This window comes from Salvelinus namaycush, chromosome 3, assembly GCF_016432855.1.
Source record: "Salvelinus namaycush isolate Seneca chromosome 3, SaNama_1.0, whole genome shotgun sequence".
Classification (NCBI taxonomy): Eukaryota; Metazoa; Chordata; class Actinopteri; order Salmoniformes; family Salmonidae; genus Salvelinus; species Salvelinus namaycush.
This window is the reverse complement of record NC_052309.1, coordinates 42,119,958-42,134,761: the sequence shown is the minus strand read 5'-3', so window position 1 is coordinate 42,134,761 and position 14,804 is coordinate 42,119,958. Positions and strand designations below refer to the sequence as shown.

Below are 14,804 nucleotides of genomic sequence, written 5' to 3'. Positions count from 1 at the left end.
ACAGCGAAAACACAATATAGCATTATATTAGCTTACTACAATAGCCAACCACACAACAGCATTGATTCAAGCCAACAATAGCGATAACGAATAAACCAGCAAAAGATATTAATTTTTTCACTAACCTTCTCAAACTTCTTCAGATGACAGTCCTATAACATCATATTACACAATACATATAGAGTTTGTTCGAAAATGTGCATATTTAGCGGCACAAATCGTGGTTATACAATGAGAAAAGTAGCCAAGCTGCCAACAAAATGTCGGGAGAAATCTTGGGAGAGGCACCTAATCTAATCATTAACTAATCATAAACTTGACTAAAAAATACAGGTTGGACAGCAAATGAAAGATACATTAGTTCTTAATGCAACCGCTGTGTTAGATTTTTAAAATTAACGTTACTACGACATACAGCGTGCGTTAAAGCGAGACCGCACCGAAATTAATGGCGGAATAGGAGTTTTACATTTTTCAACAGAACAACGAATTAACATCATAAATAGTTCTTACTTTTTGATGAGCTTTCATCAGAATCTTGGGCAAGTTGTCCTTTGTCCAAAAGAATCGTTGCTCGGTTGTAGATTGTCGCCTTCAACTTTGGAATTAGCAGTAAACATTAGCCATGTGGCGAAGACGTGCCCAACTCACTATAACGCAGCACTAAGAAAATTCCGAAAATCGCAATATACTGATATAAAATGATATAACTTGGTTTAAAATAACTACATTATGACGTTCTTAACACCTATATCGAATAAAATCAGAGCCGGATATATCTAAGGCCTATAACGAGAGCTTTCCAGAACGCCATCCTGAGGTCTGTCTTGCGTCATGGCGAATGTTGAAAAGAGTGCACCCCACATTCCAGGACCCTTTATATGGCCTCAGATCTGCCTAGCAACTCCATTCCAATTCTAACTATTTGCTGACATCTAGGGGAAGGCGTATGCAGTGCATGTCGACCAATAGAAGACATGCAAATTAATAAACTGACCCTAGAACAGCCTGCCTGATTTCAGATTTCTCACTTCCTCACAGGAAGTTTGCTCCAACTTGAGTTCTGTTTTACTCACAGATATAATTCAAACGGTTTTAGAAACTAGAGAGTGTTTTCTATCCAATAGTAATAATAATATGCATATTGTACGAGCAAGAATTGAGTACGAGGCAGTTTAATTTGGGAACGAAATTTTTACAAAGTGAAAACAGCACCCCCTATTGAGAAAAGGTTTTAATGTGTGTGCATCTATAGCAGCTCACGGGATTGGCTTTAGGGCAGATAGAGACAGGCGGCACAACACAGCTACTAGCACAACAACGCTATTCATGAATAAATAATGTGGTGATGGGAATTGTTCAGTATCCTTCTTCAGCAGGCTCACAGCAGGCTTCTTGTGTGGCACCCTGAATCTTTATCCGACTAGATAGTGTTGGTTGGAGAGTGGGTGTGAGTAAGTGTCTTGGAGGCACTCTGTCTTGGAGGTGACTCTTGATATATAGAAGACTGTGGTACATATGAATGGCATGTGAGCAGGGTATGAATAAAATCCTCAAAATACACCCCCCTCCCCCCCCACAAAAATGGCTGGGTAGTGCCTGGTTGGGGTTACTCCCAAGTCAGGAACCTCTTTTAAATCACAGTAAGGACATTCCACACGGGGATGCAACGCCAGAATAGACCAAAGCAGGAGCATAGGGGGATTTTGAAACAGTACATTTATATTCACAGGAAGCTGTGGCCAAAATAACTCCACAACGAGGAAGTGGGCCACACGAAAATGCCACAACTGAGACAGAAGACTTTAGAGCTGACACACATCGCATCGAATGAGGATCTAGTGGTCGTCTGATTTAGGGACCACCTGCTGTAGCGTATGACTACCAAAACTTTCACGCGATTCTACATGTAAAGTAGGTGCGCACTCGGTTCGCAAATTACGTTCAGGAGGTACTAAGTACGCTCGGCCAGCAAATGTGTCTGAGCCCTTAGAGTGGTCCTCTCAGATAGAGGAGTAATCCATCAGACCACAACTGAGCCCTGATCCTCCCAACGACGCCAACCTTAACTATACCCAAACCTCGTATGGTGGCGCAGTTGGTGTCTTTGTGTGTCATTATTGGGAGATTCTTTTTTTGGCGACACAAATGAGAAGACGACAGCAATGCCACAATATAATGTCATCCATATGCAGAAATGAACACGCATCCAGAGTGTTAGAGAGAGCAAACTAAGGATGGAGAGAGAGAAGAGAGAAGAGAGAAGAGAGAGAGAGAGAGAGAGAGAGAGAGAGAGAGAGAGAAAGAAAACACTCACCTGGGCATAGTCCCTCTCTACAGCGGCTTTCTTCTGACTGAATGTCCTATAAGGAACAAAGGTAGAACAGAATGATATACACCATATAATAATTAACTGGGAAAAGAGACTGAATGGACACTACAAGACTATATAAGTTAAGCAAAGCATGGTACATTTAGATTCAAAAGCCAATGACATGCTAGGCATCATAACTACATGACCAAGAGTACGGGGACATCTACTCGTTGAACATCTCATTTAAAAATCATGAGCATTAATATGGAGTTGGTTCCCCTTTGCTGCTATAACAGCTTCCACTCTTCTGGGAAGGCTTTCCAATAGATGTTGGAACATTGCTGCGGGGACTTGCTTCCATTCAGCCACAAGAGCATTAGTGAGGTTGAGCACTGATGTTGGGCGATTAGGTCTGGCTCTCAGTCGGTTTTCCAATTAATCCCAAAGGTGTTAGATGGCGTAGAGGTCAGGGCTCTGTGCAGGCCAGTCAAGTTCTTCCACACTGAACTTGACAAACCATTTCTGTACGGACCTCGCTTTGTGCACAGGGGCAGTGTCATGCTGAAACAGGAAAGGGCCTTCCCCAAACTGTTGCCACAAAGTGGGCTTCCGAGTGGCGCAGCGGTCTAAGGCACTGCATCTCAGTGCTAGAGGTGTCATTACAGACACTCTGGTTCGAATCCAGGCTGTATCACAACCGGCCATGATTGGGAGTCCCATAGGGCGGCGCACAATTGGTCCAGCATCGTCCGGGTTTGGCCGGTGTAGGCTGTCATTGTAAATAAGAATTTGTTCTTTGTAACTGACTTCTTTGTAACTGACTTGCCTAGTTAAATAAAAAATAAAGCACAGAATTGTCTAGAATGTTATTGGCTGCTCTAGCGTTAATGGAACTAAGTGGCCTAACCATGAAAAACAGCCATCCACCAAACTTTATGGTTGGCACTATGCATTGGGGCAGGTAGCGTACTCCTGGCATCCGCCAAACCCAGATTCGTCTGTCGGACTGCCAGATGGTGAAGCTGCCAGAAAATGCGTTTCCACTGCTTCAGAGTCCAATGGAGTCCAATGGCGGCAAGCTTGACACCACTCCATTACACATCGTGATCTTAGGCTTGTGTGCGGCTGCTTGGCCATGGAAAACCATTTCATGAAGCTCCTGACGAACAGTTCTTGTGCTGATGTTGCTTCAAGAGGCAGTTTGGAACTCGGTAATAAGTGATGCAAACGAGGACAGATGATTTTTACACGCTTCAGCCCTTGGTGGTCCCGTTCTGTGAGCTTGAGTGGCCTACCACTTCGCGGCTGAGCTGTTGTTGCTCCTAAGTGTTTCCACTTCACAATAACAGCACTTACAGTTGACAGGGGCATCTCTACCAGGACAGTAATTTTACGAACTGACTTGTTGGAAAGGTGGCATCCTATGACAGTGCCAAGTCGAAGGAGATTGCATGGCTGTGTGCTCAATTTTATACACCTGTCAGCAGTGGGTGGCTGAAATAGCCAAATCCACTAATTTGAAGGGGTGTCCACATACTTTTGTATATACAGTGGGGCAAAAAAGTATTTAGTCCACCAATTGTGCAAGTTCTCCCACTTAAAAAGATGAGAGAGGCCTGTAATTTTCATCATAGGTACACTTCAACTATGACAGACAAAGAGAAAAAAAATCCAGAAAATCACATTGTAGGATTTTTTATGAATTTATTTGCAAATTATGGTGGAAAATAAGTATTTGGTCAATAACAAAAGTTTCTCAATACTTTGTTATATACCCTTTGTTGGCAATGACAGAGGTCAAACGTTTTTTGTAAGTCTTCACAAGGTTTTCACACACTGTTGCTGGTATTTTGGCCCATTCCTCCATGCAGATCTCCTCTAGAGCAGTGCTGTTTTGGGGCTGTTGCTGGGCAACACGGACTTTCAACTCCCTCCAAAGATTTTCTATGGGGTTGAGATCTGGAGACTGGCTAGGCCACTCCAGGACCTTGAAATGCTTCTTACGAAGCCACTCCTTCGTTGCCCGGGCAGTGTGTTTGGGATCATTGTCATGCTGAAAGACCCAGCCACGTTTCATCTTCAATGCCCTTGCCGATGGAAGGAGGTTTTCACTCAAAATCTCACGATACATGGCCCCATTCATCCTTTCCTTTACACGGATCAGTCGTCCTGGTCCCTTTGCAGAAAAACAGCCCCAAAGCATGATGTTTCCACCCCCATGCTTCACAGTAGGTATGGTGTTCTTTGGATGCAACTCAGCATTCTTTGTCCTCCAAACACGACGAGTTGAGTTTTTACCAAAAAGTTCTATTTTGGTTTCATCTGACCATATGACATTCTCCCAATCTTCTTCTGGATCATCCAAATGCTCTCTAGCAAACTTCAGACGGGCCTGGACATGTACTGGCTTAAGCAGGGGGACACGTCTGGCACTGCAGGATTTGAGTCCCTGGCGGCGTAGTGTGTTACTGATGGTAGGCTTTGTTACTTTGGTCCCAGCTCTCTGCAGGTCATTCACTAGGTCCCCCCGTGTGGTTCTGGGATTTTTGCTCACCGTTCTTGTGATCATTTTGACCTCACGGGGTGAGATCTTGCGTGGAGCCCCAGATCGAGGGAGATTATCAGTGGTCTTGTATGTCTTCCATTTCCTAATAATTGCTCCCACAGTTGATTTCTTCAAACCAAGCTGCTTACCTATTGCAGATTCAGTCTTCCCAGCCTGGTGCAGGTCTACAATTTTGTTTCTGGTGTCCTTTGACAGCTCTTTGGTCTTGGCCATAGTGGAGTTTGGAGTGTGATTGTTTGAGGTTGTGGACAGGTGTCTTTTATACTGATAACAAGTTCAAACAGGTGCCATTAATACAGGTAACTAGTGGAGGACAGAGGAGCCTCTTAAAGAAGAAGTTACAGGTCTGTGAGAGCCAGAAATCTTGCTTGTTTGTAGGTGACCAAATACTTATTTTCCACCATAATTTGCAAATAAATTCATAAAAAATCCTACAATGTGATTTTCTGGATTTTTTTTCTCATTTTGTCTGTCATAGTTGAAGTGTACCTATGATGAAAATTACAGGCCTCTCTCATCTTTTTAAGTGGGAGAACTTGCACAATTGGTGGCTGACTAAATACTTTTTTGCCCCACTGTATAGTGTATCAATCCGATATCTAATGAATGTGATGGCTTGTTAAATAAATTATAAATTGTTACAAATCGTTTGATTGATCAAAATAGTAGAGTGGTGCATATAACTATGCAGTGTAGATGTGCTGTAATATTTTTACTCCATTCTATTTCACTGCTTATCGAGGTCATATTCATTAGGGCATGCAACGCAAAACACTTATAACAGAAAACAAAGATTCAAATGCATTATTGGTTAAAATAGTCCCCTCCCTGTTTCAGTCTGTTTTCTTCCGTTTGATGTCTAATGAATAATCCCCAGGGTCCCAGTTGTGTTATTATTTGGAGTCTTTACAGTTCCAGGAGTGAGCAGAGTATGGCACAGCTTGTTCTCTCTCACATGTAAACAGTTGGAGAACCACAACTGTGGCCTATGTCCTTCCCTCCACTCTCACAACAAAAATAATCCTAATTCTTTCTGTAACTGTACTTATTTGTCCTCCCGTTCCCGGGCCACTAGTCCCTCCTTTCTCCCGGTCTCTCTCCCTATTCCAGGCTCTGTTCTATGGAACTGAATCCAGGACTTCCTGACAGGCAAACCCCAGGTGGTGAGGGTAGACAACAACACCTCTGCCACATTGACCTGCAACACGGGGGGCCCCCAGGGGTGTGTGCTCAGCCCCCTCTTGTACACCCACAACTGTGTGGCCATGCACGACTCCAACACCATCATTAAGTTTGCCAACAACATGACAGTGGTGGGCCTGATCGCCGACGGGAGCCTACAGGGAGGTGGTTAGAGCCCTGGTAGAGTGGTGCCAGGAAAAGCCTCTCCCTCAACGTCAACAAAACCAAGGTGATCATGGACTTCAGGAAACAGCAGATGCAGTGGACGGGGCTGCAGTGGAGAGGGTCAAAAGCATCAAGTTCCTCAGCGTGCACACCACAGAGGACCTAAAATGGTCCAATCACACCACCACTGTTACAGCGTCTCTTCAACCTCAGGTGACTGAAGAAATTCTGCATGGGCCCTCGGGTCATCAAGAAGTTCTATAGCTGCACAACTGAGAGCCTCTTGACCAGCTGGATCACCGCCTGCTACAGCAACAGTACTTCCCTCATCTGGAAGGCTCTACAAAAGGTGGGGCATCACTGGGGGCTTCCTGCAAGCTCCCTACCCTCCAGCCTCCTTGATTAGAGGACGAGAGCCTCTGAGGTCTAGGGCCACAGTCAGACACCGCGGCTCTTGAGTCTTCTTTTCTAGCACACGTTCACTGGGCATTTTATAGTAATTACAGAGTGTGTTAATATTTGTCTGAGTGGTCCAGTATACAGCAAGGCCAAACTGACACAACAGATCCAGCTTCCTCTATGATGATGTGCATGTCCTCTTGGCCCGTTTTCCTTTCCCTCTGCATGGGTCATGTTCATTGGAGAACACCGATTTAAAATTCTGTGCAATGGAAAACAAAAATTAATTTCTTATTGGAGTCTAGGTAGTCCCTCCCTGTTTCAGTCTGTTTGGTACCTATTGAACACATCCCTGCCTCCCTATACTATATCACTGCTTGTCCCTATCATTCTCCCTGTGCCATGTTTTTTATTTTATTCTGGTAATTTTCTCGATAATACCATTTGCAGGACTTGCTCCTTGCTTTTCACTTCCAGCTGTTTAATGTGGGCGGTGCCACCTCAACTAAGCCAAAGAACAGAAAGCGAAACCCAAGACTACCGTTACATTCCAAATAAACCCTTAGCCTCCCTGCCAGGGTACTTCATGTCATAGACATGTACAAAGATCAGATTGGTATTACCAATATGGTAATAGTGGCTAAACCCCCCCCCCCCCTCCATGTAGAATTGTCATTGATTATATCTATCCAAGCCTTTCACAACTACGCAAGTGCCTAGGTAGTAGGGGTTGATTTGGAACTGGGGATAGAGACGCAGCCTCAATTGCCATCCACCGGCTCCCTCCACCATCCCCTTACTTCAGGTCCTCTAGTAGGTCACACTCTGTCTGGTGTTTGATGTGTAGTCTGCTCATCTGCTCAGTATGAGTGTGCTTTAGCTCCTGGGTAACCTTGACCTGAGGGAGAAAAAAAATGTCAGAAGAAATGGACTAGACAACCAAATCCATCTCTCATATACGGAGAAGAATACCGTAAACTCCTAAAAAGTGCACTGAATGTCATATAAGCACAAACACATTATTTTTAACAGTCTCTCTATATCTGCACTGTATCAAAAACAATTGCAACAGAAAATTTAGCACACATTTTTTTAAATTAAGCTGCTTGATGGAATGCCAAGAGTGTGCAAAGCTGTCATCAAGGCAAAGGGTGCCTACTTTGAAGAATCTCAATATAAAATATATTTTGATTTGTTTAACACTTTTTTTGGTTACTACATGATTCCATGTGTTATTTCTAGAGGTCGACCAATTAAATCGGCATGGCCGATTAATTAGGGCCGATTTCAAGTTTTCATAACAATCGGTAATCGGCATTTCTGGATGCCGATTATGGCCGATCACATTGCATTCCACGAGGAAACAGCGTGGCAGCCTGACCACCTATTACGTGAGTGCAGCAAGGAGCCAAGGTAAGTTGCTAGCTAGCATTAAACTTATCTTATAAAAAACTATCTTCACATAATCACTGGTTAACCTAGTAATATCATCAACTACGTGTAGTTAACTAGCTTGTCCTGCGTTGCATATAATCAATGTGGTGCCTGTTAATTTATCATCGAATCACAGCCTACTTCGTCAAACGGGTGATGATTTAACAAGCGCATTCGCAAACCTGCATATTGGTTCAAATAAATTCATATTAGCAGGCAATATCAACAAGGGAAATTGTGTCACTTGTCTTGCGTTCATTGCACGCAGAATCAGGGTATATACAACAGTTTGGGCCGCCTGGCTCGTTGCGAACTAATTTGCCAGAATTTTACATAATTATGACATAACTTGGAAGGTTGTGCAATGTAACAGCAATATTTAGACTTAGGGTTGCCACCCGTTTGATAAAATACGTAACGGTTCCATATTTCACTGAAAGAGTAAACGTTTTGTTTTCGAAATGATAGTTTACGGATTTTACCATATTAATGACCAAAGGCTCGTATTTCTGTGTTTATTATATTATAATTAAGTCTGGGATTTGATATATCAGTCTGACTGAGCGGTGGTATGCAGCAGCAGGCTAGAAAGCATTAATTCAAACTTTACTGCGTTTGCCAGCCGCTCTTAGCAATGCTTAATCACAGTGCTGTTTATGACTTCAAGCCTATCAACTCCTGAGATTAGGCTGGCAATACTAAAGTGCCTATTAGAACATCCAATAGTCAAAGGTATATGATATGAAATACAAAATGGTATAGAGAGAAATAGTCGACGCATCATAATTCCTATAATAACTGCAACCTAATATTTCTTTAATGGGAATATTGAACCACCAGCTTTCATATGTTCTGAGCAAGGAACTTAAATGTTAGCTTTTTTACAAGGCACATATTGCACTTTTACTTTCTTCTCCAACACTTTTTGCATTTTTTAAACCAAATTGAACATGTTTCATTATTTATTTGAGACTAAATTGATTTTATTGATGTATTATATTAAGTTAAAATAAAAGTGTTCATTGTTCATTCAGTATTGTTGTAATTGTCATTATTTCAAATATATATATAAAACCCGGCTGATTAATCGGTATCATCTTTTTTTGGTCCTCCAGAAATCAGTCGACCTCTAGTTATTTCATAGTTTTGATGTCTTCACTATTATTCTACAATGTAGAAAAAAGTAAAAATAAAGAAAAACACTTGAATGAGAAGGTGTCCAAACATTTGACTTGTACTGTATGTGTGTACACACACACACACACACACACACACACACACACACACACACACACACACACACACGTTCAGTTTGGGGTCACTTAGAAATGTTTTTAAAGAAAAGCAAATTTTTTGTCCATTAAAATAACATAAAATTGATCAGAAATACATTGTTAATGTTGTAAATGACTATTGTAGCTGGAAACGACAGATTTTTAATGGAATATCTACATAGGCATTCAGATGCCCATTATCAGCAACCATCACTCCTGTGTTCCAATGGCACGTTGTGTTAGCTAATCCAAGTTTCATTTTAAGAAGCTAATTGATCATTAGAAAACCCTTTTGCAATTATGTTAGCATAGCTGAAAACTGTTGTTCTGATTAAAGAAGCAATAAAATTGGCCTTCTTTAGACTAGTTGAGTATCTGGAGCATCAGCATTTGTGGGTTCGATTACAGGCTCAAAATGGCCAGAAACAAAGACCTTTCTTCTGAAACTCGTCAGTCTATTCTTGTTCTGAGAAATGAAGACTATTCCATGTGAGAAATTGCCAAGAAACTGAAGATCTCATAAAAGTACTACTCCCTTCACAGAACAGTGCAAATTGGCCCTAACCAGAATAGAAAAAGGAGTGGGAGGCCCCAGTGCACAACGGAGCAAGAGGACGAGTACATTAGAGAGCCTAGTTTGAGAAACAGACGCCTCACAAGTCCTCAATTGGCAGCTTCATTAAATAGTACCCACAAAACACCAGTCTCAACGTCAACAGTGAAGAGGTGACTCCGGGATGCTGACTGTTCTTTCGGCTACCGCATGGCAAACAGTACCGGAGCTCCCAGTCTAGGTTCAAAAGGCTCCTTAACAGCTTCTACCCCCAAGCCATAAGACTGCTGAACAGTTAATCAAATGGCTACCCAGACTATTTGCATTGACCCCCCCTTTTTTACGCTACTGCTACTCGCTCTTTATTATCTATGCATAGTCACTTTACCCCTACCTACATGTACATATTACCTCAACTAACCTGTACCCCACATTGACTCGGTACCGGTACACCTGTATATAGCCTCATTATTGTGTTACTATTTTTTTAACTTTATTTTATTGTGTAAATATTTTATTAACTCTTAACTGCATTATTGGTTAAGGGTTTGTAAGATTTTCACAGTATCTGTTGTAATCGGTGACAAAATTTGATTTGGCAGATGCCAGGAGAAGGCTACCTGCCCCAATGCATAGTGCCAACAGTATAGTTTGGTGGAGGAGGAATAATGGTCTGGGGCTGTTTTTCATGGTTCGGGCTAGGCCCCTTAGATCCAGTTTAGGGAAATCTTAATGCTACAGCATACAATCACATTCTAGACCAGTAGTCGCCAACCGGTCGATCACTATCGACTGGTCGATCTTCAAGGCATTCCTAGTCCATCACCAAATATTTCTGTAGAAATTATTCAACACTATTACAAAATGCGCTTCTGAGTAGCCAAGTATCGATAGCCCTGCGTTTTATTATTAACAGCTCATCGTGTCGATTTTAATATTAAGGAATATTTAACTTTCTCTGGTCATAGGAACAACATGAATTTGTGCATGAAGCAGACGCGGTGCGACTTGAGTTTCACCATCAGGTGGAAGACGGTGTCCCCTCTCTCTGGTCAGTCTCACCGGAGGAAAGGAAGGAGAGAGCAGGGACTGTGAGAGGCGGTTGGGAAAAATCGTTTTCAATGATCACCCAACTCGGAATTCCAAGTCGGAAACTCTGGGCATCTTTCTAGAGCTCCGACTTTTCGACCTGAAGATCACTGACGTCGTGATTTGACCTCGTTGACCATCAGATGCAGGTACCATCAGTCAAGTAAAATAAAAAAGCTAATGATTTCAATTCATGCTCCACAGTGTCTCACAAGCGCTAAACCAACATAATTTCTACAAATCTATGTGACGTTAATGTAAAAAAAAATATATAAAAAATTAATCTGAGCAGTACATCTCAGCTTGCTTTTTGACTGCGAAAGTGATCTTGATGCAGAAAATGTTGGTGACCACTGTTCTAGACGATTCTGGGCTTCCAACTTTGTGGCAACAGTTTGTGGAAGGCCATTTCCTGTTTCAGCATGACAATGCCCTCGTACACAAAGCGAGGTCCATACAGAAATGGTTTGTCGAGTGGTGTGGAAGAACTTGACTGGCCTGCACAGAGCCCTGACCTCAACCCCATTTAACACCTTTGGGATGAATTGGCACACCGACTGAGAGCCAGGCCTAATTGCCCAACATCACCCTATTTGACATAGATATGATGTGTGTATGTATTGATATGTAGGCTGTGTGTGGCATTTTTAAATGTATGTAGTTCTGTCCGTATCTATTAATCTGTTCTGTATTATGTCATGTTCTGTGTGGACCCCAGGAAGAGTAGCTGTAACGGTTTTCTTCCAGGGGTGAAGGAGAGGACCAAAGTGCAGCGCGGCTAGTGTTAAACATGTTTAATAAAGAACAAGTAAAACACTACAAACAACAATACAAAATAACAAATGTGCAAAAACCGACACAGACCTATCTGGTGCAGACAATCACAGAGACAGGAAACAAACACCCACAAAATCCCAACACAAAACAAGCCTCCTATATATGATTCTCAATCAGGGACAACGATTACCATCTGCCTCTGATTGAGAACCATATTAGGCTGGACATAGAAACAGACAAACTAGACACACAACATAGAATTCCCACCCAGCTCACGTCCTGACCAACTAAACACATACAAAACAACAGAAAACAGGTCAGGAACGTGACAGTAGCTGCGAATTTCACAACAGCTAATTGGGATCCTAATAAAATACGAAATACCAGTGCTCAACCTCACTAATGCTCGTGGCTGAATGGAAGCAAGTCCCCGCAGCAATGTCCCAACATCTAGTGGAAAGCCTTCCCAGAAGAGTGGAGGCTGTCATAGCAGCAAAGGGGGAACCAACTCCATATTAATGCCCATGATTTAGAAATTAGATGTTCGACGAGCAGGTGTCCATATACTTTTGGTCATGTGGTGTATATTAAATTCAGATTTTCCTACTTCCCACAGCTTTGACCTGATGTTATTTTTAGTGCTATATTGAATACTGCAGTGTTGGGTTTGGAGCATGCAAGAAAGGCATTTCAATGTACTTGTGCGCGTGACATTAAAAGCTTGAAACTAATGTTCAGTTCGGACACTATTCAATGATCTCACACGAGCATTAGTTATCTGACTAACACAGCCGATCATTAGGGGAAAATATACTGAGGCTGAAATAAGGCTATATTCAGGCAACTACAAAAACAGGTCAAGTGGTTGATCTAATAGGCCACGGTGTGTTTCTATTTCAGGAAATGAATCATCTGTAGCGCTACCACTGACATCTGAATGGCTTTGGACTATTCCTCAGCAATTAGTATGCTAAAGCTCCCCTGTTTGAGAGAAATGTAATCCATAAACAATCATGAACATAACAAATGTCAAATGTACTGTAACAGTGATAATTCATACTTCACAAAAATAAACACAACATGCAATAATTTCTAAGATTTTACTGAGTTACAGTTCATAAGGAAATCAGTTAATTGAAATAAATGAAGTAGGCCCTGATCTATGGATTTCACATGACTGGACAAGGGCACAGGCCCACCCACTTGTAAGTCAGGCCCACCCAATCAGAATGTTCTTCCCCTCAAACAAGCTTTATTACAGACGTAAATACTCCTCAGGGCCCCCTCAGACAATCTCACAGGTAAAGAAGGCAGATGTGGAGATCCTTGGCTGGCGTGGTGACATGGAGTCTGCGGTGGTGAGGCCAGTTGGACATACAGCAAAATAATCTAAAATGGATGTTGGAAGCGGCTTATGGTAGAGAAATGAACATTCAATTATCTGGCAACAGCTCTGGTGGACATTCCTGCAGTCAGCATGCCAATTGCGCGCTCCCTCAACTTGAGACATCTGTGGCATTGTGTTGTGACAAAACTGCACATTTTAGAGTGGCCTTTTAATGTTCCAAGCACAAGATGCACCTGTGTAATAATCATGCTGTTTAATCAGCTTCTTGATATGCCACACATGTCAAGTAGATGAAATTCTAACAGGGATGTAAACAAATGTGTGCAAAAAAATTAGAGAAATTTGCTTTTTGTGAATATGGAACATTTCTGGGATATTTAATTTCAGCTCATGAAACCAACACTTGTTGCATTCATATTTTTGTCCAGTATAAAATCCAGTTGTTATTACATTAACAACAACTCTTGACTCTAAAGAATTTGATATAGTTGAACCTCGACTATAGGAATTCTAACAGAAGTACAATTTCTTATCCAAACAGCAACAGACTTCTCTGTGTAATGTTTTAGGAACATGATATAACAGGATTCCCATGTTTGTTGCTGTTTTAGTTACCTTTAATCTTTAGAGGTCTACATTCAGCCATCCAGCACCGCGTTCGCTTGTAACAACTCTCCACTAAGACTGTTACAATGTATGTATACATATTTTTATATAGTTTAAGCCACGCAAAGGCTACAATTTGGAACCGTGAGAACATTCGTTTTTTTATTGAATTGAGTACCATTTTACCCGGGACATTTCTTAGGCTACTTTGGAACATTCAAAAAATATTCAAGTTTAGAATATCTAAAACAACTCACTAACCAAAAGGTCGTGTTTGCGTTTGATACGAACTGACGTTATAACACGTTGTGCCGACCTGGTGGTTGCATATCTTAAAATTGGACTACAACAAAGCGTGCATCTTTCAACAATTAGGCTACATAAGCAACATTCGTCGAAACATTCGCAGAGAAAAGTAAAACCGGGCCAACTCACCTTTCTTGGCGGAGGCTGCATGTTAGAATTTTTACATGGATTCCCCCCCTAACAAATATTGACGTTAATCCGCAAAAAAAACTTTCGATTGTATGTAAATTACAGAATGATAACCACGCACTGGGTGAATTTATTCTAGTTCAGGCGGCCATGACGACCCAACTCAACACACCGATGAAGTCCTGTTGAAAATCGACTGCCTCTGGGAACATAAAAGCGAAGTTTGCGATTCAGCGGGGTTTCCGGTGGAGGAGAAACGGGGGATGGCGGCACGCTGAGGAAGTGCACGGGACTTTTCGTGGGGATTGCATTGCTCATTGTTGGGAATTTGTGATGTAGACTCACCGTGGCCATGTCCGCTGCATAAACATGGGGATTTGTTGGAGATTAGGTGAATCATATCTGACCCCTGCACATCTGTGCGTTTAGGTCTATGCTTTGGCCCTCAGAAAAACACCTATTTTATAATTTCCCCTCAATTATCTCAGATGAATATAGAGATTTATTCCTACAGATAAGTGACATGTCAAGGCAAAAGTATACAGATTCAACATGGTTGAGTAAAACAATTTCCAGGTTGTTTTGTACAGGCCTACTATTATGATTATAGGCTATCAGCAGATAGCGGTGCACTGAGTCTGATGTGCTTATAAGAGATTCAT

At 41.9% G+C, this 14,804-nt stretch overlaps 1 protein-coding gene across 1 annotated transcript in view; it reads right to left on the bottom strand.

Annotated features, from left to right (window-relative positions):
* The window catches only part of LOC120031553 (F-BAR and double SH3 domains protein 2-like), a 50,743-nt gene extending 36,400 nt beyond the window's left edge, over positions 1-14,343 (bottom strand). Inside the window, exons 1-3 of the mRNA XM_038977361.1 lie at positions 14,143-14,343; positions 7,427-7,524; positions 2,318-2,363 (exon numbers count right to left, since the gene is read on the bottom strand). Of these exons, the coding sequence (XP_038833289.1) occupies positions 2,318-2,363; positions 7,427-7,524; positions 14,143-14,163 (165 nt within the window). The 5' untranslated portion in view covers positions 14,164-14,343. The remainder of the gene's footprint in view (positions 1-2,317; positions 2,364-7,426; positions 7,525-14,142) is intronic.
* Positions 14,344-14,804: the final 461 nt, after the last annotated feature.